The sequence below is a fragment of the Daucus carota genome, chromosome 3 (genome assembly GCF_001625215.2).
Source record: "Daucus carota subsp. sativus chromosome 3, DH1 v3.0, whole genome shotgun sequence".
NCBI classification, from domain to species: Eukaryota; Viridiplantae; Streptophyta; class Magnoliopsida; order Apiales; family Apiaceae; genus Daucus; species Daucus carota.
Window position 1 is genome coordinate 48069758 of NC_030383.2, and position 27242 is coordinate 48096999.

Here is a 27242-nt window from a genome sequence, read left to right on the forward strand (position 1 = left end):
TAAAATAGCAAGTACATGTTTTAGTTTGTTGAAAATAAATTATACTTATATATTTTTTGGAGTTTTTCAAAAAAAAGAAAACATCTAAAGGAAAAGTTACTACTTTCCTAGAATCCTGTTCAGTAATTATAAAAGGTTAATTATTATTTTTTAAAATCAGTGGCAAAAAATTGAAAATTATAAGTTAAAATCCGTCTTTGCTAATATTGTGTCATGAATAACAAGTTACTAAAATTATGGAGATGAACATATATTTGACGTATATTTCTAACGGGGTTGATAATCAGGTGAGTCACCAGAGTGACCTCGATATATCAAGTTGGTCACTAAACTCAAAACCGTTTCAAATTGGTCATTTAAGTCGATCACACGTATCTTTAAATATCAGTTTAAGGAGTAAAAATATTATTTACCGAAGTTTACGCATTATTCTTGAATGTTACCACAAGTAAGTACAATGTTATGAACTTTAAGTGTTTATCATAATATATTTGGATTTTGTCAAGTTTATCTATTATTTATTTTTAATTAAAACAAAGGAATTAACTATATAACAAAAAATAAATAACAAAGAAACTTGATAAAATCTAAATATATTATCATAAATACTAGAAATCATAACCTTGTGCTAAGTTGTGATAACATTCAAGAATAATGTATAACTTTATGTAAATAATACTTTTACTCCTTGAACTCATATTTAAAGATACATGTAATGTAACTGACTTAAGTGACCAATTTGAGACGGTTTTGAGTTCAGTGACCAATTTGATATATTGAGTCCATTTTGGTGACTCACTTGATTATTGACGCTATTTGAATGAAAGCTTATAAACATATACATATAATAATATATTTAATATATTATATATAAAAAATAAATATTATATACAAATATTTCGTGTAACTCTCGCCCGACACAAAATTTTTGTGTCTGGTTTGTCGAAATCAAAACCCATAATAAAGACATTTTATTTGGCGTTAATGTGATGTTACATTGTCGGATTATAGTATTCCCTCCGTCCCATGTTAGTTGTCATATTTGGTTTTGTACCGGACAAATTGATCAAAATTTGGCTGAAATTTATTTTTATTTTATCAATTGAAAAAATAAAAAGAACATGTCACCAGAAATAATTTTTAATCTATTTCAAGATGTAATTTCCAGTTTTTAAAATAACGAAAGAGTGATTTATAATTTTTGGTCAAAAGTTGGTCAATTTGACCAATAAAAAAATATGACAACTAAAAAGGGACGGAAGGAATACATACTAAAGTATAAATTCAAGAATAAACTGTATTTTTTTTATCGTGGAAAGAAAACTTTCCTTTTTAAAATTTAATAAGTTAATATCAGTAGTACTTTTTAGGGAAAAGAAAGGGCTGGTCGGCCGGCCAAATTCTGAACAAGAAATCCGTATTCCCGGTACTGCATAAATATAAACTAATAAATCATAAAATAAGAGAAAATTCATAAAACATTAAGTGCACAAGTATATTAAAATACTTCGGGGCTCGGCCGCATCAGCAAACTCCGCAGCTTCGTTACACATACACGGTACATTCAACATTCTACACTCTCCTCTGTGTTTATCTTACATAGGCTGTAGTTACCCCAGTTTAGTACATGGGTTATGCATATACATGTGTGTTTGTATGTATTATATCTTTTCTGAGTGCTGATACACACACATTCTGTACAGGCTAGGTTTTTCACAACAATGGGAGCTTACTGCAAAGATTATCAAATGTTTGATAATTATAATTACATGGGTCGGTCGTCACAAGATCTGAGATTCTCAAAGCACCTCTATGACAATGTTCATGGCAATATTTATGTTGACCCTGTATGTTTTTGTCTTCTTTTAAGATTTTGTCAATTTTGTTTTTTCAGGATTGTTTCGCATTGATATGAGCTTCTTTTGTGGGTAGATGAAATCTTGTTTAGCCTTGTGTTTCCTTAACATAATGTGGCAGCTTAAATTTGGAAGTATTTGAGTTCTGTTCTTGTTTTCTTTAATTATTTCCTATTTAAATAAAAGGGTACTTTTTTATGTTGTTCACTAGGAGGTTGTTCAAAGTGTGTGTATCCCACATTTTTATAGTAGTCTAAGATGATAAATGCTTTTGTTGCAGCTGTTTCTGAAGTTTATTGATACTGAGCAGTTCCAAAGGCAAGTTGTTCTCTTTAAACCTCCTATTTCTGTTAGCAATTTAGTTCTGTAATGCTGCTTATTCCTGTTTATAAGTTAATGGATTTGTATGTCATGTTTGGTTCCACTGCAGGCTTCGTGACCTTAAGCAACTTGGTAAGTTTTACAAGTTTCTTGCAGTGTTTTGTTTGCCTTTTGGATTGAGAATGTTGTATGGTGGTGTCTTAGCTTTTATTGAATACAGTTTTGGTCTTTTCTTTTGCTTACATATGTTATCATATCGTTTTTGGTACATCTTTTGATAATGTTGTTTTGGTACATCTTTTACTTTGTTACCGATGAGAGCTGCTATCCTTGTAGTTTCCAATTTCTCTTCTCTTAAGTTTCAACAATTGGGGTGGTTTTTATATATTACTCGGATGAGTTGGCATCAAGTTTAGAGAGTTGTAGCCAACAGATAGTTAACACTAAATTACCATGTACCAATGGTTCTGAAGTCCCTCTTATGAACATGGATTATGAGTATATATTTTGTAGTTCCTACGATCAGAAATAGACTGTTTTCTTTCTATAAGGTCAATGGATCATGTTTGGCGCTACAAATGTTGAAGAAAATGTACTGTTGTGTTCTTTACTTGATTGGCCTTCTTCTTACTTCCTTATCTTAAAAGTTGTTTCAGTGGTGATAAGAATATAATGTAACTGGAAACAAGATGAAACTTGTATCGAGGTTCAACAACTATATCATTCAAATATTGAATTCAACATTAGTTGAATATGAACTGAAGTGATATATCAACTATCAAGTGAAAACCTGTGTAAGGAGTTGGGAGGAAATAAAAAACTATCTACACTTATATAGAGGTTTGTGTTTTTAGTCTTTAAATAAACAATCTAGACAAGTCTTGGACCCTTGGTGCTAGTACAATAGAATGTTTATGAGTAAATCAACCTGCAATTGGAATTGTACTAGTAGATGTGATAAAAACTTCTCCCACTCTTTAAATAAACAATCTAGACAAGTCTTGGACTCTTGGTGCTAGTACAGTAGAATGTTTATGAGTAAATCAACCTGCAATTGGAGTTGTACTAGTAGATGTGATAAAAATTTCTCCCATTTTTGAGACAATTTTGCTGCATTTTTCTTTGTAACTGATGACTCTTCAAATAATCTCTACCTTCTGCTGTATTCAGTAAACTTGAAAATCAAATTGTGAAACTTCACGAGTCCATGTCTAGCTTTCTATACATTTATAAGAAACAATACCTACCTTGTGCTGTATTCTCTTCAGACTGCCTTAAATCTCCCTTTGAGGAATTTTATAGTTCTTCTTTAGTTATCATATCAGCTTTATATTTTATTAACATTTAATTTAAGTTCTGTAGAACTATATCACTGTTTCCAAGTTACAAGTGTTTGATATTTTGTGATTACTTGCGAGTGTAGCTTTTTTTTTTCCGTTCTTGAATCCTAGGGTTTGGCCCTTAAGGCATTTAAAAAGATATTTGGCTTTCAGAGTCTAATGGGACCGCAACATATTCAGGACTACGTGCAAATTTTATTTCAACTTAATAAAATTTATGTTCGTCTTTAAATTATTGGTATTGCCTTGTCAAGTATCTTCCTTCAGTGTATATGTGTGTGTGTGTGCATTGTTTAAAAAAAAAAAGCAAAGAGCATTATTTGTTTTGCATTGGGTGATGAACTACAGCATTTTATTTCTTGTTTTAGCGGCATATTCAATGCCTCTTGTTGATTAGATGGTGCTTTATATGAATTTTAAATTTGTTTGATGTTGAGCCAATGGCAATTCTTCTATATATATGTAAAATTATTGTTCTCTTTTTCCGCCTTCTTTTATTATATACAAAAAGATTTAAATTACTTGTGCGTCAGTGATACCCTCATTGGAAAAATAACGCACAGTGTATATGCATATTTCTAATTGGCACCCTGACCAAATATCAGCCTTCCTTCAAGCATTTAGCTATAGAAATTTGTATTTCACCTGTGTTTCTTCCGGCGACATGCTAATTAGTCAATTTTCACATCTGATCAAGTTCAGTTTAGCAACAACTACAACCAATGTCTAATTATGCATTTAACTGTTGCAATTTAATCAGCAATTTCTGTCGTGAGTTAATTCCTTTGCCCGAAGCTTGTATTGAAACAATTATTCCTGGTTGATTAGGTACCACACACATGGTTTATCCAGGGGCTGTGCATTCTAGATTTGAACATTCTCTTGGCGTTTATTGGCTTGCTGGTGAAGCTGTTCACAAACTAAAGGCTCACCAAGTTAGTAACTTAGAATCAGTTCTATGTGTAATCACTCAGTTTTAAGCATCAGTGATCTTTTATTGATGCTTCCAGCATTCTTACAGGGCTCGGAACTTGACATAGATAACTTCGATGTACAAACCGTGAAACTGGCAGGTAACTGCATATAGAAAGATATGATACAGACATATACGACTTTGTTATTATTATATCATTATTCTCCTTTTCCACATTGATGATGTCCTTGTACCATTTCTTTATATTGTAGGACTTCTGCACGACATAGGCCATGGACCTTTTAGTCACTTGTTTGAACGTGAGTTTCTTCCTCGTGTTATCAGGGGCTCCAAATGGTAATGATTGAATCACAAATTGCCTTTATTTGTACCTTGTCAAATATAAGTTTATTTAACAACCAGTAACTGCAACCAGCAGCACCATTGAAAATTATCTGGGACTATAAACCAGACTGAATTTGGCCAACCTTCCGTGACCGAATGTTAGTGACGTGTGGCATGATGGAAAATTGTTTATGTTTGTATGTTATTGGACTAGCAAGTAGCAAATTCCATAAGTTGTATTTGTTCTTCAAAATATTAATTCACTTTTAAAAAAACAATTTAGCTTGTTGATTAGTTTTTGTCTTTATCATTAACCTCTCTTCTGTTTTATATGCATTTCCTGTTCCATAAAAATATTAAGTAATTTTATTCCAGGTCTCATGAGCAAATGTCAGTTGAGATGGTTGACTACATAGTGGATGAGCATAATATTGAAATTGAATCTGACACTGTTAAAAGAGTCAAGGTAAGGAAATACTTTTGGGCTTAGAACCATAAGTTCCTAGTTAGTATTCCATTTACTGTTACAATTTTAAAGTGCCTCGTCTAATTTAGTGTTTGAACTTCACCATCGTAAGAATTCAGATTTTTATTGCAATTACCATCTGTTCATCTAAATATGAAATTGTTTATCCTGTTATTGACCTTTCAGATTCTTTTTATGCTGCATGCAATTTCTGGAGGATTGTTCCTTTCTGGGTTTACAAGAATGTTTCATTAGCAATTTCATAATTCTGTGTAGATGTACATAATGCATGGGCAACCTTAAGGTGTCGATACTGTATGGACTGTGGCTACTTTAGCATTGTTTTGTGATCCTTTTCCTTAACAAGTCATATGTGTGTCTATTGTTTCTGTTTATAAGCTCATCTATGCATGCATACATTCTTCTGTGTTGTACCTTGCCTAATACTTCCCTAAAGTCTTTAGATCTATGAAGTTAATTTTGCAAGTGGCAATGCTTAGTAAAGTATATTTGAGTATATGCTAATTCATAAGTTGAATTTGCTAATATCCTTTGCAGGAAATGATCCTTGCTGGTTCTGATTTTGCTTCGAAAAATGTAGGCTATTATGTTTATATGTTTATCTTAGTCAGAACTCTTTGATTTTTCATTCATGAAACTTGAAATATCTATGTCAAAACAAAATCTTTTATTTATTAGATCCCATTTATCTGCAGAGTGCAAGGGAAAAACAGTTCTTGTATGATATTGTCGCCAATGGTCGAACTGGAATTGATGTTGACAAGTAAGTGATAATATTCATTATATTGTTTTAAAATTACAAAATATTTTATCTTCTTCCTTGTCTTCCTGAGTTCAGTAGTTCTATTCATATACATTGCTGCGATAATAGCTCGTGCCTTTTGACTTGCAGATTTGACTATATCGTTCGCGATTGCCGAGCTTGTGGTCTCGGATGCAACTTTCAGTTTCAAAGGTTTTGTTCATGCTCTTATTCGTTATAGCAGATTTTAAGCCTTACACATGCATTATCAAATAAAAAGTAAACCTGGACTACTTTCAACACTTTCAGGTTAATGGAGACGATGAGAGTGATGGATGATGAGATTTGTTATCGTGCTAAGGATTGTTAGTAGTATTCTATTTATTTACTCATCATACTTGTATGTAGTCATCTAGACGTGTCTTTTATCTTACCTATATTGTCAGATCTTACTGTTCACAAGTTATTTGCAACTCGTGCTGATCTGTACCGGACAGTGTACACTCATTCAAAAGTGAAGGTATCATTTTATTAATCATTCTATATAATTCTCTACATTGTGTAACACACTAACACCTCAGAGTAATGATTACTAGATGTTCGACCTTTCGTGTTACAAAAGAAAATTATATATTTGAAAGGGTCAATCATTTTCAGGCAGTTGAGCTAATGATCGCTGATGCTCTCGTGCAAGCAAATGATTATCTTGAAATTGCATCTCATATTCAGGATCCTTCTCAATATTGGAAGGTAAAGTCTTTTGATAATAATGCTCATACTTTGCTGTTACTGTCTTATTACACCTAAAGCTTATCTTGTATCATCTTTGCTGAGATACAGCTGGATGACACGATAATTAAAACCATCGAGACAGCTCCAGTTCAGGAACTAAAGGAATCAAAGGACTTGATCCTTCGTATTCGCAGAAGAGATCTATACCAGGTAGTGAAATTTTCTCTGGAGATAATTTTATGGAGCTTACTTATTTATGGGTCTCTTTTCCAGTTTGAAACAGGCATTACAACTCTTTGTTGTATGGGTTTTCAACATGCTTAAGGGTTTGAAACTATTCTTGTTGTATATTTCCCAATGCAGTTCTGTAATGAGTATTCTGTTCCCAAGGATAATTTGGAAAATTTTAAAGATGTCACTGCACAAGATATTGTCTGCTCACAGGTACATTCAGGCGATCTGCTAAATACTTTTTAAGTGTTTACTTATGCATGTTTTGTTTCTTATGATGATTTTTATGACCGGGATCACATAATTTTTTTTGAACAGAAAAATGGAGGGAAAACACTTAGAGAAGAGGATGTTGCTGTCAGCAACATCAGAATTGATTTGAGTCGTGGAAGTAACAATCCACTTGCATGGTACTTATATACTGTAAATATAATAAGAAGCATTGATCCATTTGGAATTTCTGTATAGTCTTTGCCCCTTTCAATTGTTATCGTTGTTGGTGGAGGGTGGTCATCATCTTTTTTCATTCTTGTTATTTCCATTTGTGCCTGTTTTATTTTGTTATTAGCTAGGAGCTTCCTGTTATATATGAGTGACTTATTATTTCTGTTGTTTTGCATGTATGATCTCTTCAAGCGTCAACTTTTTTAAGGTATGGATAAATAACCTGAATTTCAAATTTTCTACAGTTCTATAGGCCGATGCTTGCAATTATTAGGATTTCATTATCTGGTCTCATGGTAGAAGCGTTATTTACTGAACCCCCATTGCCCTGTTGATGAGACATTTAAAATCACAATTTTGTGAAAGATCATAGCATGTTAGCATTACAATTTAGAGATGCCATTTGTATAAACAGTGCCTCTACATGTATATGTACACTCTATACCTTATAGAAACTCCCTATCTTTATCCATATAAGCAGAATAAGCAGTTAACTAATATTTTGTGGCTGCAATTTATATATAAAGCGGGGCATGCTTAACATAAACTTGGTACAGCACAAAATGCATTATAAAGACAATGTTTATAAGGGTGTAAGAAATAGGTTAGAGGCGGGTTTGGTTGACAAGGTTTTTAACACACCTGACAGTTTGGTAACTTTGGCGTGATCTGTTATTTGGATTGACGCTGAAAGTCAAAGTACAGCCCAGCTCTTTGGCCAAATGAAAGTTCTCGATTTCTGGTATTAAGATGATTAATTATGAATTTGCACTCCCCAATGAACACCTTAAAAAAGAACAACTCATAACACTATGTCACTATCATTACACTTCATTTTTCATAAAAGTGATTTGTTAAGATTATAATTTCATAGTGAAACACCAATTAAACTTAATATTCGAAATCTAACATTCATGCTTATCCAAATTATTAATATGAAATATTATAGAATCCAGAATAGAATTATATATGTATTTTTTGCACGATTAATTTTACATGGAATCATGTTATTTCTAATCATACTTATTGTTGAACATGTTATATATTATTATTTTTCATAATAAAGGTTAATTAGCTTAAAATTAGAATTTAGTTCAAGTTTTAGATGAGATTCTATATTCGATTCTAAAGTGTTCTTTCTTTTTCAGGGTGTTCTTTGAGCAATGACCTACAGACTAAAAGAACAATATATATACTTGTCCCCCTATTATTAGTCTTTTAGCTTAAATCTCCTTATTTTTGTATAAATCATCATATTTTTCATCAAAATAAAACATAATTATGGGAATATTTTATGCATTTGGAGAAAAATTATAGACATAATAGTTCTCCAGAGAAATAGTCTCGTAATTACCCTTCCCTATATTAATTTTTCTTTACATATATTGTCTAGAATCTCGTTAAACTTAATTAACCTCTGTACATGTCACAAAAGGCTTCTGAAAATTAAAAGTATATATTGTCGCAACATATACACACTGAATATTTAAATCCTGCAAATAAGACCCACTCCTTTATTATTTTTGCAAATTGCAGTTATGCAGCTTCTTACAGTTGTCTAAACTCTAAACTATTTCAGGATTATGACAGTGATGAAAAATTCCCTATATCTGATGATAAAATCAGCCACTTGCTGCCTACGTCTTACCAGGATATGATTGTGAGGGTTTACTCCAAAAAGGCAGAGCTGGTATGTGGAAGAACTGGTGTATATATGTTACAAGTTATTTATGCCATATCATTTACCTTAATTTTGCCCTCTAATGACAGAATTGTTTGCTATGTAAACAGGTTGGAGTAGTTTCTGAGGCTTTTGAAAATTTTCAGCTGAAGACATATGGAATTAAAGCCCAAGTACACGCAACACCCCAAAAGAAAAGAAGGCGTGCATCAAATATCTAGTGTTGGAAACACTTTTCGTAATATATATGATTTTGATCTCATCGTAGAATTGAATCCTGTAAAAAGGTTAATCTAGATAGTGATCATTTTGTTCATGAAACGGTATCTTGATTAGTTTCATGTAGAGTAATGTTCTTCATATTAGTACTCAATCAAGATGCTGGATTCTAGTTTTCTACGGTCCTTCAATTTGATGCATTTGTATCATGTTTGAAGACTGTTAAAAGGCTTTTTACTTTCTGAAACTGTCTGCAGGGACGGGGTAGGCATGTACTGGGTGCATGTAAGACCTGATCCAAAATTATTTGAAAAATGTGGAAGATTAATTTAAGTATCTAAGTGTTGGTACACCACAATCTTGTTACTTGGCAAATTACTACAAAAGGTGATTAATAACCTTTTAGTCTGACGACTTCCGAAGAGTAACAGCCAAAGAAAGATGGAAAAATTAGTAATGGTAGAAGTTCTGTGTAGTCATGCCATTTTCTCCTCCATACATCTGGGTACTTTAGTCTGTTAAATTATGGCTCGTGGCAATTATTCTTTATCTTTCGTATAGTATACCTTTGCTATGAGGAAATGTCTTGATTGGCAATGATATGAAGGTTTCTGTCCTGAAATGGGTCATATCATACTTCTCCTGCTAGACCAGGACCCAAGATTATGGTACTGTGAGATAAGTTCCTGTTTAGAAACATGCATTGCTGGCTATCTCATTGAGTGATTACCAATTACCAGTTCCCCGGATGACCCAGAATTTGGATCAATCACTTACCCAAGATCAGGCTACTTGTACAACTTGACAATCAATCAAAGCTTTAGCAACTCGTTTTGATCCTTTCTTTCTGGTGCCTGATATCTAGAAAATGGAATCACCAGAAAGTAGAATACAAAAATCCTGGGCCACAGAGTTAGAATGCAATTAAAGCTTCATTTCAGTCATAGCTTAATGGGTTATGATGAATTACCCCAACAAGTTTATTGTATCCACAGCATATTTGTGTGCGCGCGTGAAGAGCATTAGGGTTACTGAATGCCGGTGCAACTTCCAAAATCCAAAGTGTATAACTGGCATCACACACCAAACTTTAAATGGTGTTTTAAATCAAGATTTCTTTCAATCGACCTTTACCAAAAGCCAAAATTTTTTCGAGATGACATATAAGGGGATACAGTATGTGACATCCATATAAATACAAAAAAGTGAAAAGTTTAAAGTAGCCTTGTTTGTTACATCTCAGTGTTACCCTGTGTGAACAGATCAATCATTTTAACTCTACAAATACTGACTCTTTTGCAATGAATGGATTCAGTTTAGCAAAACCTAACAGATTATACCATCTGTTTCGTTTGAAATGAAACTCTGATAATATCTTGAATATACTATCAGACCCTGTGAATTTACCCAGCAATCTTATAGGTCGGGTTGACAAGATTTTCAAGCCCAGATACTACTTCAATTGACTGTATGACATCTCCAACTTTGAGATCAGCCAGGAAATCCTCATTTTCTGTCACATAGCCAAACACTGCATATCGGCCATCCAATATATTTGCATTACTAGGTGTCAATTCACTTTCTTTCAATAGCCAAAATACTTGGCTTGAACCAGAATTATTTTCGAACTCCTGTAATAAGGTTAAAAGTTATTATTAAGTGAAAACATACCTGGTCAGAATATTAAAGTAAAATATATTATATAGTTATCAAAATAATTTTTTTGCCTTCTGACAAAATAATAATAATAATAATAATTTTTTGCCTAGTTGGCACTAGGAACTTACCTCTCTGGCCATGGCCATGGTTCCAAATGCATTAAATGGAAGTTTTGTCTGAGCCTTGTACAGACCTAGCTCCTGAAAAATGTGCAAATATCTGTTAAGACTAAAATTATATTTATTCAGACAAGCATCACTGAAAGTATTTTTGGGAGCTGCAGGACCTGATAATGAGAAATTAAAAAAACTTACTTCTAAAGTTGATTCATAAAATGGTGCTTTTTCTCCTTCCACCATAATCTCCAAAGGTATAGTCCGAGTTTTCTCCGTACTTGGGTCAATAAATCCCTCAGCAGGACCTTGAGGATCTCCTGTTTGGACCACAAAGCCGTCCGCTGCAATATCATATGTAAGTATATAAGCTGATAGTGCATCATACTCCAACTTACACTTAAATACTCCTGGAACCAAAATTAAAGTATGGTACCTCTTTGGATCTCCATTCCATCATAAAAATGCCTTTTCACCAAATCAACAAAATTTCCGGCAGTTACTGGTGCATTATATCCATCAAGTACTATGCGAAAGACACACTCATCTATGTTGGGGTTGTCCTTCACCTTTACTTTCATATCCACAGATGCTCTTCCCTTCAGTAGAGGCAAGCTTCTATATTCTTCTGGCACTTCATATGGAAAGCTATCCACCATGTCCTCTTCAACACTGCAGAAATCCAATGCCCCATGAAGATCTCAGCTGCAGTCAATGACAAGGGCTTAAATGAGAATAGGAGATGAACTTTAGAAGTTCTTCTCAACTTAAAGTGCTATACTAGCCTAGTCCAGAAAAGGTAAGGCATCTCACTGCTACCCAACTCATATATATTTAGTCTATGGTTTCTTTAGGCATTGCAGCCAGATGACATGACTTAATTTTTAAACATTATAGGGGCCAAATGAGATGGGAATAGCATAATTACACACATGGAGGGGGACACTACACTTGTAAGAAACTAAAATACTGAGCAGTAGTTCGTTCTTTAATAAAGCCAACCCCGGTAAACATGTTCAAAAGAAAATAATAGTAACAGTCGCGTGGAATGGTAAGTACTCCTTACGACCGTACTGCGTACTCTCAAGGCAGTGTGATCGTTGACCTCTATAGCTAAGGTCATTCCTCATTAAAATTAATAAATCTTTAGGATTGTTAAAGTCTTTAATGTAAGAAAGCCCAGCAAAAGTATTATATTGTACGACACCATCTGCCAATTCTCAGATTGGAACTATCAATTCTACCTCAACATGGGTCATCATTACTTATCTATGAATTTAAGTAGAAGGAACCAAGGAACATACTCGCTCTACACAGCTTATATGTTACTGACTAGAAGTAATGCACTCGTGCAGTATATAATAGCAGAGCGCTTTCTGAAAAGTAACAAAAAGTTAGTTTGATAGTTTAGTATGTTTGAGCTTCTCTGTAGCCTGATAATAATGTCAGCATCACAGCACTTGTAATATCCACAACTGACATAAAGGTATAGTTAAGAAGTTATAAGATAGTTAAAAAGTTATCGCCCTTTTATCTTTTATTATTGATTTTCATAATTATTTCCTTTCGGCTGTAAGCCTGTAACAGTGTAATTAACAGGTAAATTTCAAGCTCTAAACATTAATCGCCAATATAGTGTTTGATCTTGGCATTCGAAAGTGGCTCCTGCTATGATTACAACGACCATTCAATAGGCAGAACATATGTATATCCTAATCATAAAATGAAATTATGATGTCTGTTTAGTATATTAGCATGGACTGCAGAATATTGCTTACCCGCCAACATACTGGAGTAGCTCCTTCTGTTTGCTTGCAACTGCATCCCGCTTCTTATCCTCCACAATTTTTTGGAGCTCATCCATTCCAACTTCTAGTTTGCCTAGTAATTCAATACCATGATCTTTCTTTGATTCCGCCAATCCCGATATAATCAAACTCTTCCCCTGTTTTTCAGCCCGAGAGGCCTGCCTAACATTCTGCAAGTCCCGACAGAAATCTTACCTCATGTATTATTTAATTTAATTGCATACCGACATACAAGAATTGAAGTATTTCTTACCCTTTCAACTGAATCAAGGGCCTTGACTCCAGCAATTTTTAAACTATCAGTGATATCTTCAAGGGGCTTCTGGACTTCTCTGACAGCTTTATTGTCAATAGGCAAAGCATAGCGTAATAATGCTCCTGGATCCTTAATCGGCGGCCCAGATATTAACACAGCCAAATCTGGAAATGCTGCATTACTACTAGCACTGGCTAAACTCGGCCAACCCAATGCAGGCACCGCAGTTAACAAGCCAACTGTCAACGCAATAGAAATCGCACATTCCTTTAGAGGAAAGAACCTATCTTTCTGCTCAACAAGTAAACACCTCATCACCATATGCATCAACAAGTCCATTACATAACACAATTCACATAAATGCAGCACAAATTTCAAATTCTATGTTAAAGTATCAAATCAATTACATACTCAGAAAATTGAATCAACTCTTTAATCTAAACAACCCAATAAAGCTATACAAAATGTGGTTATGAATATATCAAAATCAAACATAGTTGTAGCAAAAAGCTTACATCTTTACTCTGAAGCTGAAGCTGGGGTGGAATCTGAGAAGAGCATTGAGGCCTCTTAGTCCTATTTGAAGCCTTGAAAGCTAAAGAATGATCCCCAAATTGGGTAGATTTTCTGGGATTTATAAGAGAATTCAAAGTAGAAACACGCAGAGGAGCAGAAGATTGAGCAAATATCAAAGCTGCCATGAGAATGGAATACAAAAATGAAGTAATCAAAGCAAGAAGAGTGGCATTAGGGTTTATGTGAAATAGGGAAAGTGGTAGATAGACATAGATAGCAATAAGAGTGAATAAATGGGATGTAATAAAAATATATATGGAGGGGAGGAAGGAGATAAGGTTGTGAAGGTGTGTTGGAATGGAGATCACAATTTGCAGTCAACCTCACGCTCTGGATAAGATGGATAGATAGATTTATACGTGCAATTTATGGGTATGTAACACAATTAAGCCACTGCTGTATCAGTGCACCCAACTGATTCAACTGTTATTGAATAATAATAAGTTCATGTTCAGTGAAATGTTGGGTTTGGGGGAATGAAACAGAGGGTGGTAAAATAAATTTTATATTTTAACATGTACGGAGAAAATGTCTACAACTTTTACATTCATCCCATCATTTTATTTCTATTATTTTAATTAAAATTTTAATTTATATATCTCAGAAGGAATATTTATTTCATTTTTATATCATAGTTTTTCATAATTTTATCACAAGAAACTAAAATTCATTCATAGTAAATCATTATTATTATATACTCTTTTTTTTTTCCATAAAATTTTTATATAATTTTCGATTTCATTCTTCCCTCATTTTCTATTCCAACTAAATGAACACAACCTAAAATATAGAGTTTCAAACACAAACAATTAAATACCGTTGAAAAATCTTTTAAACTGTTCGGATGCAAGTCTAACGATGTTTTAGTATATTTCTTATATATTTAAAAAATATTTTTTCATTAATTTAGAATGACAAATTTGTATATCAATTCTAACAATAGTAATTATATTCATTCCTCATTTTTATTGTACTCTCTGTGTCCTCATTTCTTCTGAATTTTTTTATTACTTGACACACACATGAAAGTGCATATAAAATATGGTTTCATAAGTTATTTGTTAGTTTCTTTTTTGTAAATATCTAAATATTAAATTTTTATTCAGGAACAATTTAAAATGAATTGTGAAACTATATTTGCTAGAAATTTTAAAATATGTCATTCTCAAGGAAAAAGTTTTCAAATGTGCGTCAAGCACCCGTCCTCGATAAAAACAATCTAAAGATACAAAAGAAATAATATATTTAAACTCATAGAGGAAAAATAACAAGGACAGAAAATATAGGAAGTATAAAATAGTGAGTAATAAGAGTGTAGAAGGAGCGGAAATCAATTGTTTATTTAAAAAAAATTCCGCTGGTTACCTATTTTGTTATGTATAGTAAATGTAGAGCCGTATTTTAGATGACATTCCCTGTTGTTGAGTTCAAGAGCTCGTCTAGGGGAGTTCAAGGACTTGCTCTAACTAATAAAAACAAGTCCAATATGTTATCTAAATGAACACCTAAATTCACATTTAGGCGATGTATAAAAATAAGGATATTCCAATACTCAATGATTAGTGATTACATAAATCACTAGCATATTTCTAAATTTTTTAGTTATTATTTATTTTTAGGTTACCTCTAATCATTATCTATTTAATATTTATGAATAAAAAATTTATTTTCTTGTTCTTTTTTTCTTTTTTATCTTTTCCCTCCTTTTCTCTTCAAATAGATAGTTAAAATCCTGATCTATTATTAAAATAAAATAGAAAACAAAAATATGAATTGTTATTAGAGGTGACACTATTTTATAGGATAGATATCTATTTTCAGAAAAATTTTATAGTTTTATATGTTATTTTAAAATTAATTAACTTACTAGTAAAAAATAAAGCATAGACAAGCCTCACTTATTCAAAAAATAGTCTCAGATCCCACAAATTTTGGAGGTAATGCCCAGAATAACAGAGTTGAAAAAAATGACTTTCAATACCAGTTAATAACGCCTAATAATTTAGCGCTTTCAATTTGAGAAGAAAAGCTTAGATCGGTAGCGTTTTGGTGTTTTAACCCAGCAAAACGCTACACGATATAGCGTTCTATTAGGTTAACGCTACATAGACTAACGTTGTGTTGTTTTTAACTTAACAGAAACGATATAGCGTTTTGTATAAATATGAAAAATACTACACAATGTAGCGTTAATAAATGTTATTTGAGACCATTTTTTTGGATCATGATATTTAGAGCATTAATTATGGATATAATAATACTGGGCCTAGCACCAGACTTATTCATTTGACCCACTTGGTCATATAATTACTAGGAGCTCTCTATGCGTGATACACTGATACTAGAACATCTGTTCAAGGTCTATTTTTCAGACATCGCTCCAATGTGCATTATATGTTGGGGGTATCATTGATAAAAAGACGGGGAACATAATGTAGTGCTCAGGCTCTTTGTTTTTAGATGCGAAGATGTTACAGTGACCTCCCCTTCCCTCGAAACATCTTCATCATCATTTTCTTTTCCACATGTATACCTTCATCCACCCTGCTATACCATTGCTCCGGTCATATCTATGTAGGGATGGGCGTCGGGTCAAACCTGGCGGAGAGAATCTCATCCCTATCTCTGTCAAATCTTTATATATATAACTTGCTTATGAATATTGATAGATTTAGTTTCTGTCTTCTTTCTCTCTCTAGAATGGGAGAGCAGTTCTTGTGTATATGTATCTGTGTGTTTGGATGATTCTTTTTATATCTTCTTTTTGCTGAGTCATTCTTTTTTTCCTTCTTTTACTGCCACTTCAACAGCTCTAGTGTAGTAGAGTAGGTGATCAATCAGTTTTGTGTTACAGGCATACAGGTGAGTCAAAAGGGGTAGGGACAGGTGTTCCTACGGATGTGAGACACGTGTGTCTCTGTTGGAGGCTAAGCAGGCATGGTAGGGATCGCAGGGTAGGCTGGGTTCCAATGAGAGACGGCCTCAGACCCTACGGTCTTAGGTGTCTTACGGTCCTGATGTCTTGGGGCCTGTTTGGGACGGCGCTTGGATGAGACCTACGGTCTCTTGGTATTGGCTGATTCTCGGTCCATCATATGTCCCCCCGTAGTAAAGGAGCCTTCTTTAGGAGGCTTACATTAGGTCTAGTGAAAAGTGTATAGGCGTTTTTCTGTGGGGGTTTTCTTGCATTTTGTTTGGTCCGTTCACTTTTGTTTTAACAGATATTCTCGTCTAATTAGTGTTTAAGAACGTTTTAAGGGGTAATCTTTCCTTTTATTATAATTTTTTTTTGGAATTTCATGTCGGCTGGACTGTTTTGTTTAAGTAAGATGTGAACCTGGATGTTGTAATGGATGATATTAGGGTTGTATGAAGTTTAACGGTTTTCTTATTAGTTTTCGTAATTTGTGGGTATTGGTATTCATATGGTTAGCCTTGGCTTGGGAGAGCAAAAAAGCTTCAATTTTAAGTGTCATTATGGCGAGATTTGATGTTTATGTTTTTGATTTGACGTTTGTTGTTGAAGAACGTTAGCCAGAAAGTATAGCACGAGAATAACTTTTCAAAGGATTGTAGATGTGTAATAAATTTTATCTAAACAATCCTTTTTTTCTCTAGACAATAAAGAAGTGTAACATTTCTTGTATTATGTACAAGCATATTGGTATTGGTGAACAATGGTAGGCTTTGTGCTGAGTAACGAAGTTGGTTGTGGGGCTGCGTTTGTCTCGCGCCTCCTTGGTTCATGCTAGTAGTATCGATAATGTTGCTTATCCAGATGTATGGGGATTTGAGAGCTTTCTAGGACTCCTAATACAGGACTCCTAGGGTCGGAAGCTGATGGATCATGTATATTTAGGTAAATATGGAGTAGAACGTTGTAAAACTATTGGAATTTTGTGCGTAAGTTGTAGGTTTTTTTAAAAACTTCGTGAATTGCGAAGGGTGTGCGAGGTTGCCTCCTGTATGTTTCTTTTTTATGTTTTTTATGAATACGATGGAAGGTAGGTTGATAAGCATGTGTTCTTATTCTGGGGAACTTTATGATTTTGTAAAAATTGTGAATGTAGTTCTATGACTTGTTTACGGGCGCTTTGATGTCTTCATGTGAGTAGGTGTGCCGCGAACGAAGGAGAGGTAATCTTTTAGGTTACTTTGGAAGCTAGGGCAACATGTAGTGAGAGGTACATGGTTTGTTACGGGGCCGTAGATACTGTAGGGTTGTATATGTCGGCTTTTTGGCAGGGAAGTGGGGTTGTAGCGTTGGCTACCTGTTGGCCTTTTGGCAATGGAGTCATAGCAAAGGTGTGGCTATGTATGCTGCCTTTTTGCTGTGGGACTACAGCGATTGTAGGGCTACATATGATGGCCATGTGGCAGAGGAGCCATAGCGAATGAATGGGCCATGCACGCATAAGGTGGCTTTTCCCCGTAGGGATGTAGCTATCACAGGGCTACTTATGTTGGCCATTTGGCGTGGCTGTTTGGTGAAACCCAAGGGTTTGTGTGGGTTGTAGTGAACGTTAGGGCCTTCACAAAAATGGGCTACGCATGTTGGCCATTTGGTCGAACTCGTAGGATTGTGTGGGTCGCAGTGGACCTTATGGCTATAGCGAAAGTGGAGTGGCATATATGGGCGAGTCGCTCAATGCGACAGAAAACATAGATTAAGTGATGGATATTTTACAAGTAGAGGTGTTAGGTATATAGAAAGTTGCTAATCACCTAATACATACTTCGGGGGCATGGAGGCGCCTTCATTGATGGAAGTGGCCAAGGTTGGAGATATGTCAAGTGTCGGGGACGGGGTCTGTTCGAAGTTTTTGTGTGTTCCTTCCATGTGATGGGTATGATATTATGTTTTTGGATCGTAAACGCACAATGGCCCTTTGTTGTTATTTAGGCAGCCTATCATCGTGATTCAGACTGTTTGGTATGGATTTTATCTTTTTCATATGTATGTAGGCTGTCTGCTGTTGGGCCGTAGCGATTGTAGGGCTACGTATGATGGCCTTGTGGCAGAGTAATCATAGCGAGCAAATGTGCGATGTATGTAGGCTCTCTGCTGTTGGGCCGTAGCGATTGTAGGGCTACGTATAATGGCCTACATACAGAGTGTCCACAGCGAGCGTGTAGAGTTGTAGCTATTGTAGGACTGTAGCTGTTGTAGGGCTACATACGTAGGCCTTTTGGCGAATGAGCCTTATGTGTAAGGGGGCTCCTCGCCGTTGGACAGTAGCTATTGTAGGGCTACTTATGTTGGCCTCACGCATAAGGTGGCTCTTAGATGTAGAGTTGTAGCTATTGTAGAACCGTAGCTATTGTAGGGCTACATACTTAAGCCTTTTGGCGAATGAGCCGTATGTGTAAGGGGGCTCCTCGCTATTAGGCCGTAGCTATTGTAGGGCTACTTATGTTGGCCTCACGTATAAGGTGGCTCTTAGATGTAGAGTTGTAGCTATTGTAGGGCCGTAGCTATTGTAGGGCTACATACGTAGGACTTTTGGCGAATGAGCCTTATGTGTAAGGGGGCTCCTCGCTGTTGGGCCGTAGCTATTGTAGGGCTACTTATGTTGGCCTCACGTATAAGGTGGCTCTTAGATGTAGAGTTGTAGCTATTGTAGGGCCGTAGCTATTGTAGGGCTACATACTTAAGCCTTTTGGCGAATGAGCCGTATGTGTAAGGGGGCTCCTCGCTATTGGGCCGTAGCTATTGTAGGGCTACTTATGTTGGCCTCACGTATAAGGTGGCTCTTAGATGTAGAGTTGTAGCTATTGTAGGGCCGTAGCTATTGTAGGGCTACATACGTAGGACTTTTGGCGAATGAGCCTTATGTGTGAGGGGGCTCCTCGCTGTTGGGCCGTAGCTATTGTAGGGCTACTTATGTTGGCCTCACGTATAAGGTGGCTCTTAGATGTAGAGTTGTAGCTATTGTAGGGCTACTTATGTTGGCCATTTGGCGAATAAGCCCTGAGTTGTAAGGGGGCTCTTCGCAGTTGGGCCGTAGCTATTGTAGGGCTACTTATGTTGGCCGTTTGGCGAATAAGCCCTGAGTTGTAAGGGGGCTCTTCGCAGTTGGGCCGTAGCTATTATAGGGCTACTTATGTTGGCCATTTGGCGAATAAGCCCTGAGTTGTAAGGGGGCTCTTCGCAGTTGGGCCGTAGCTATTGTAGGGCTACGTATGATGGACTTGTTTTATTCTGTGTTAGATAACGCTTAAGGAAAAGGTGAGATATATGAGGTGGTAGAAAAAATTTACATACAGATGTGTTATTTGTATACTAACTGAAAGTCGCTGTATACCTGTCTGCAATCAACCTTGAGATCGTGAGCTAGGCGGAGGCCGGCTAGAAGGGCTTCGTATTCAGAGCAATTTTTAGCGGCGGGGAAGCCGAATCTATTGGATTGCTGAATTTGAAAGCACTCTTCAGTGGTCGGAGGACCTGGACCTTGCTCTTCGTCCATGTCGGGGACTGCGGTTGCCAAATGGGCAGTGGTGGGAGTTTGCTGAGACTCGAGACCTAGAGGAAGAACGGTTTGGCCGATGAAGGTGGTTATCTGGGCAGCCAAATTATCCACCTGCTCTTATAGATGTCGTTGTTGAGCTTCATATTGGTCGAAGCGATCGAAATTCGGGGAGTGAGATGATGAGGGAGTGATGCTATACGGGTGGTGAGAAGACTGAGATGGTGAAGGTGGTGAAGATGCTATACGGGAGTGATGCTATACAGGTGCTCGATTCTTCGCTCACCTTTCTTCGTTTAGGGTTTTCCTCCTGGTCGTTGTGGTATGGCGATGAAAATCACGGGTTTCACTTTCTTTTCGATCCCCGGTGGCGGCGCCAATTGATAGATTTAGTTTCTGTCTTCTTTCTCTCTCTAGAATGAGAGAGCAGTTCTTGTGTATATGTATCTGTGTGTTTGGATGATTCTTTTTATATCTTCTTTTTGCTGAGTCATTCTTTTTTTCCTTCTTTTACTGCCACTTCAACAGCTCTAGTGTAGTAGAGTAGGTGATTAATCAGTTTTGTGTTACAGGCATACAGGTGAGTCAAAAGGGGTAGGGACAGGTGTTCCTACGGATGTGAGACACGTGTGTCTCTGTTGGAGGCTAAGCAGGCATGGTAGGGATCGCAGGGTAGGCTGGGTTCCAATGAGAGACGGCCTCAGACCTTACGGTATTAGGTGTCTTACGGTCCTGATGTCTTGGGGCCTGTTTGGGACGGCGCTTGGATGAGACCTACGGTCTCTTGGTATTGGCTGATTCTCGGTCCATCAAATATTATTGTGGTTCTTCCTATCTATTAATTATGTGGCCTATTAAAATATGAGCTCAGATTCTTGATAATTTTATGTTGTAGTAATATATCAATGATTTTTATACGCGAGTATGAGAAATTCACATATTATTGCGATCAGCTGGGACTTTAAGCTGTATTCAACTTTAACATGAAAAATGTTTGTTTGTCTAATAAATTAGAAACCGGTTTAAATTCAGAAATAAGCCAGAAGCTGACTTAAATTAGAAGTTAGTTTGAGATACTTTTTTCAGTGACTTCATTTTTTTAAACTTTTTTGATAAAGATTACCCTTAAATCATAGGTTACTCATAGATCAATTTTATTTTTATATTTTAATAATTTTTAAGTCAATAATAAATCTAAATTATTCAAATAGACATTTTAAACTCCCAACTCACATCAAGTAATAAGTCACATTAAATACTAAGTCACTTAGATAAGTTATAAGGTAAAGTTTTTTTTTTAGAAAAAGTTACTATAAGGTAAAGTTGTACGCCGCAGTTATTACGACATGTTTAAATATGCGCATGTTGTGTACCGGATGACCGGATCCTAAAAATATTTCTCCAAGTGTTATCCACTTCTTGTATCCAACTGGGCAGCACATGTAGCCTTTCCGTAGAAATACAGTATTATTAATTTTCCGATCTAGCTAGCATCAACGAACACAATAACACAGAGCATATACACACAAATGCGTATACAGTCATGTGAGAGCCTCCTGCAAAATTGTTGTCACACATGGAAACAGTAGTTATATATAGCCAGTTCTGCATTTTCCCCAGGCCACCGAACATGAGACGAGTATGAATTTTCAATAAATTAATTATATATACTGCTAATTATTTTATACTTGGCTTTAAAAAGGTATCAATCATGGATCTTAGATCGCTTCAAAATAATTAATTTACATATACTTTTATGTACAACTTGCTATTATTGATTAAATGTGCCGACACTACGGAGCGTTACACAAAATAGTGGTTGTTTAGGAGTTCGCTTAGTTACCCAAGTTACTTGAAAATAAAATTAAACCAAGTTTTCTTTTTAGCTTGCATGCAAAAATAAGGTTTCTACACTGAGGAATAAGTCAAAATTTGTTGATGTATAATATATATTGTTGTTTTTGATTGGTACGAATGAATTCTAAAGAAATGAAATGAAATTTTAACTACATGAGGTCACAAGTATCATTTCTTTTCCAAATCAACTTCATTAAAAATTTTTAAAATAAATATTTTAAGTGCAATTGAATCCGACTTATAGAGACCGGGAAGTATGGAAGCCACAGAAGCGCTGCATTGCTTCATCACTGCATTTCCTCTGTTCCTTTTATCTGGCACGTACTCCTATGCCACAATCTCCTCATGATTAACACCAAAAATATTCTTCTGATAGAAATTACATGCCATGAAATGTTCATGATTGCAAAATTAAGATCTTTAATCACCAAAATAAGTGTCAAATACAAGTAAGATAAACATATAATGATTGTCGTACATACTCACTTCGATTTAGGATCAAAACAATGGACTCCCGATACATATGTACTTGGTTCTTAATAATAATTTAATCAATAAATGTCTCAATCTTTTTTTTCTTGGAGAAATTAACAAATGTCTCTATCTAATAGCTTAGATCCTGTTTCCGAGTTATAAACCGGGAGGAAAGCAAGTTAAATTATATAGTTTTCATTGCTATTTGTTCTCCAAAATTTTTTAAAAGGACGAAAACAAGTGAAAATGGATATATTTAGTATTTGCTCTCTCTATCCCACTTCTTTTGTCTTATTTGACTTTTTGTAGTCAAATTAATCAAATTTTGACCAGTAATAAGCAATTATTCTTACATGACTTTTAAAAAACGAAAAATACATCTTAAAGTAGAACAAACGTAGTTTTTAGTGATATATTTTCTATAATTCTTTTCAATTAAATTTCAATCAAAATTTATTCAATTTGACCATAACAAGTCAAATAAAACAAAAGAATTAGAACAAAAAAATATAACATAATTTCATTTCAGAATTTTCTCTCCAAAAATGAGATGAAATTGAAAGCACTTACATTCACATGTTTTCACCCTTAAAAACTAAGGAGGAAGACCTTATTAATGTTATATATATCTCGATATTTTCACACTACCAAAGGGCATCTATGTCATTTGGCTGCACAAAAACAAATATAAAACGAGCCCTACCGTTGATCTTCCAACTTTAGCTGCAAAAAACACCTGCACAAACGCTCAAACAACTACAGCCGGAATATTATTTTCCGGCCACCGGCGTCAACTATCATCCCAATCACCCCCTCAGAATCATCACAACTGTATCAATATATCTTGCTAGCTAAGTTAGATTCAAACGAATCAACCGGAGGGATTGTAAGGTGGCGCGTAACATGGGATTTTTCATTTGTCCGCTGCAGTCTCCGGCGAGGTTATTATGGAGTACTAGCTTCTTCCGCCACAAGATTAGGATTTTCTAAAACTAGCCACCCTTTTTCTCCCTCGTTGAATCATTAAAGCACACACAAACTTATTCTACTCTTAAGTTATAATATTACTTTCCATTTCCCCGGAAAGCTTTTATTTGATTGCCGGAGATTTCATTTATAATAAATATAATAATCAAACAAGCTTTGATCAAAAATGGATTCCGGCCATTTTTTCTTTAATAATCCACCATGCAACGGCAACATGTCGTTCCTCGGGAATTGCGATTCAGTTTTTCGAGGTAGATTTCTTGCAGTTTTGTACATCTTGTATCAGTCTTTTGATTTTTACTTATAGTTTATGTATTTTTTTAAGAAGTTAAATTTGTTTAGAGATTGAATATGTGGTTATTCATGTAGGAGCAAGATCAGTGATTAACATGGAGGATTCTTCGAAAAGGAGACCGTTTTTTAGCTCGCCGGATGAACTGTTTGACGAGGAATATTACGATGAACAGTTGCCGGAAAAGAAGCGACGGCTCACTGCTGAACAGGTGCTTATATTCTTCTTACTTTAGTAAGATACCTCCTGAATTCTGATCAGACTATTATTTTAAGGCCGATAAACACATATGCCTTCGAGATTTAAATTCTCGACATCTGATCACGTATTTATTATATTACAATACTGGGGATCTTGTTGTTGATTTGAATTCTCAACATCTTGTCACGTATTTACTATAGTAGGATACTAGGGATTCTTATCATGTTCATAGGCATATATTCAGTTACCAACAGCTGATATTGTCTAGCTAATTAAGCCAAGTCATGTCAGCTAGCATCAAATCATCTTATCTTGTATATTTTTAACTGATCTAGAACCTATTCGATCTGGTGTGATGTTCAAAAAAGAATAATTAGTGGACGATATATATGGTGAAACAAAAATCCATGATTAATCTGTGCACTGAAAAATTTTGCTGCTCACAATTTGACTTTATAAACACTATATATACATAAAGGTGCGCTTGCTGGAAAAGAGTTTCGAGACTGAAAACAAGCTGGAGCTGGATCGTAAAACTCAGCTAGCCAAGAATCTTGGGCTGCAGCCGAGGCAGGTGGCTGTATGGTTCCAGAACCGCCGCGCAAGGTGGAAGACTAAACAACTTGAGAGGGACTACGATCACCTTAAATCCTCCTATGACTCTCTCGTCTCAGACTACGACTCCATTCGCAAGGACAATGAGAAGCTCAAAGCTGAGGTACTAATTACTTATTAACAATGCTTGTTTCATTCATCAGAACAGAGTTAATTTCTGTTACTTGTCTTCTTTTTCTTTTTAATTTTTTTTTTTATTTGGGATCTTTGAATGTAGCAGGAAATTGAAATTGTATTCTGCCTTTAATTAATCAGTAGAGATGTTCGACACTTTAAATTATTTAATTAGGAGACGAATAGCTTAATACTATTACAGAGTAATACGAATAAGAAGCAGACAAGTGTTTGATAAAATATAGAGGTGCGACAACACATAAGCATCACGAGTCATTGATCTGCATTTCTTTGTAGTAAGAATGGATCAAAGAATCAAATGACAAGTTCTATTTTATTGCAACTTAAAAAGGATTGGCTACAGACAATGGAGTCGCGATCGCTAACACCTGGCTTATCGGGTAGTCATTTGGAACATTACTGAACTGGTCCCGATTATATTCCTGATTAGCTTATAAAATAAGTGCACTATGTGTTGATGTTTCAGTGGTTCCCACTGCAGTTTGTATCATGTTAGACAAATTTGTATCTGTTTTAAACTTCACAAACCAATTAAAATAAAAGGAGGGGCTGCTCGTTTCAGTATGCCCAGAATCTTTCACCCTGCAGGTCCTTTTTCGAACACTTGTTCTTGGACTTAGCTTCTTGATATTTTCTCCTATGTAAAACCTTATGCATAACTTATTTGGGTGTATGTACAATACCTACCTGGTTATTGGGGTCGAAAATGACTTTGTTTCTTGCAGTGTCAGGAGGACAATATGTTTTATTCACTCATCGGCGTCTCGTCCCATTTTATGTGAACTACTTTTCTTGTTTAGATGTTTCAAAAAAAAAAAAAAAAACCTTCCATTTATAGTACCCACCTCGTATCATTATAATCAGACATTCACACTTTTTTAACGTCTACTATCTCATTTTCTGTGATCGAAATCAAAGTCAAACATTCAACTCTTAAAAAGCGTCATAACGGGGATATTGGAAGTAACATTTGATATGTGTGCTGCATGGATAATGAATCTACATATATAACACTATTCCTCCATCTAGGTGGTATCCCTGTCTGAGAAACTACAAGCAAAAGAGATAGTTAGGGAGCCGACACCAGATAAAAACCCCGAGGAGGTAGTTTCCGCAGAAGCAGCAGGTGGTGGCGTATCAGTAACAGTGAAGGTGGAGGATCGGCTGAGCACGGAGACAGGTGGGAGTGCAGTAGTGGAGGAAGACGGGCGTCAAGTCATGGACAGCGGAGATTCTTATTTCCCTAACGACAATGATCAGGTGAATGACTACTCAAGATGTCTGTCAATGGATCAGGTTCATTCAGATGAGGACGACGGCAGTGGGGACGGGCGCAACAGTTATTTCTATCATGAGTTTGTGGAAGTTGATCGGGTTGAGCCAGAGGCGCACCATCGGGACGAGGGAGAGGCTCTGGGGTGGTGGGTGTGGTCCTAAGAAAATAAGCACCATGGCCTAGCACATTATAATTATTGTTGTTATTGTGTGTATTCCAATTTGCACTACTTAAAAAACTGTTGATCACCTTGTAATCACATTGTGTCAACTATCTATAGTACTGCTACATGTATCATGTATACTAGTGCTCTATGTTTTTGTTTATGAATAAAACGACCTGTACTACTTGTTTTCTATAAACTTTGACCAAACACTTTAATTCCTTTGTAAACTGAAATGCACAAAAATATAAATGTAATAGAAAGGCCCGTAACTGAGTCGAGTCGAGTCAAACAGACTTCAATTTCTCCGTTGTGAGGGTAAGGTTCGGTAAGAGTTCACATGCACATAATATGTGTAATCTCTGTGTGAACTAAAAAGACTGGAGTTGCTCCTACAAAACACCCAAGAGCCAATATATCTGGCTATTTGGACCCCCATAAAGAACTGTTATGGTCGATTACTGCTCAACTTTGAAGTAACATCAACATCACCGTCCATGCTATATTCTAATCACAAGTGCAACAACTTAAATTGTCACTCTCCAAGTGAGTCGGGGGGGCGGACTCAGGTCGGTCCGCATGTGTGCCAATTACTATATTACTAGCCTATAACCCGTGCGAAGCACGGGCGACCATATAATTTTAATGTGATTATTTATAAGCTTAATATCATTTTATTTGTGTTTTTTTTATTAATTAAATAAAATGGTATTAAATTATATTAGTTGATTCCTTATGTGAATGTTTATTTATAAGCTTAATATATTTTTTTAGTGTTTTTTTATTAATTAAATAATATGTTATTAAATTATATTAGTCGATTGCTTATATTCACTTTTGAAAGTTTGTCTTGTGAAATATTTTTCTATATTATAAAATATTAGTATTAACAATCAATTTGTTTTTCCATATGTAAATATTTTCTTAATATTAATATATGATATTGTGGTTTTTGATTAATATTATCTCATATTATTCATATTTCATTGCATAGCAAATAATATATTGTATTTGAAAAAATTTAGTTATATTAAAATATTGAGGTGAAATTG

At 35.2% G+C, this 27242-nt stretch overlaps 3 protein-coding genes across 4 annotated transcripts; 2 read left to right on the forward strand and 1 right to left on the reverse strand.

The window, feature by feature from the left end:
- Window positions 1-1351: 1351 nt before the first annotated feature.
- Window positions 1352-9647, forward strand: LOC108214753 (uncharacterized). 2 transcript variants are annotated; one of them, XM_017386921.2, is made up of 20 exons: window positions 1352-1558; window positions 1704-1847; window positions 2137-2174; window positions 2287-2309; window positions 4346-4452; window positions 4539-4590; window positions 4703-4787; window positions 5151-5241; window positions 5800-5838; window positions 5958-6025; window positions 6155-6217; window positions 6314-6369; window positions 6451-6524; window positions 6662-6754; window positions 6845-6946; window positions 7100-7180; window positions 7286-7377; window positions 7604-7619; window positions 8991-9101; window positions 9203-9647. In XM_017386921.2, the coding sequence occupies exons 2-20, from the start codon at window positions 1722-1724 to the stop codon at window positions 9311-9313; spliced, it is 1428 nt and encodes a 475-aa protein (XP_017242410.1). In that variant the 5' UTR covers window positions 1352-1558; window positions 1704-1721; the 3' UTR covers window positions 9314-9647. The 2 variants fall into 2 exon arrangements, with proteins under 2 accessions (XP_017242410.1, XP_063945273.1); XM_064089203.1 differs by lacking the exon at window positions 1352-1558 and adding an exon at window positions 1566-1618.
- An 828-nt stretch (window positions 9648-10475) lies between these two features.
- Window positions 10476-14087, reverse strand: LOC108214754 (peptidyl-prolyl cis-trans isomerase CYP38, chloroplastic). Its single transcript, XM_017386922.2, has 7 exons — window positions 13663-14087; window positions 13145-13438; window positions 12862-13061; window positions 11520-11755; window positions 11285-11427; window positions 11099-11170; window positions 10476-10942 (listed from the first exon to the last, which is right to left on the reverse strand). The coding sequence occupies exons 1-7, from the start codon at window positions 13846-13848 to the stop codon at window positions 10715-10717; spliced, it is 1359 nt and encodes a 452-aa protein (XP_017242411.1). The 5' UTR covers window positions 13849-14087; the 3' UTR covers window positions 10476-10714.
- Window positions 14088-23181: 9094 nt separating this feature from the next.
- Window positions 23182-26389, forward strand: LOC108210766 (homeobox-leucine zipper protein HAT5). The gene is made up of 4 exons (XM_017382171.2): window positions 23182-23759; window positions 23878-24011; window positions 24480-24719; window positions 25781-26389. Exons 1-4 carry the CDS (start codon window positions 23675-23677, stop codon window positions 26186-26188), a joined length of 867 nt encoding a protein of 288 aa, XP_017237660.1. The 5' UTR covers window positions 23182-23674; the 3' UTR covers window positions 26189-26389.
- The last annotated feature ends 853 nt before the right edge of the window (window positions 26390-27242 follow it).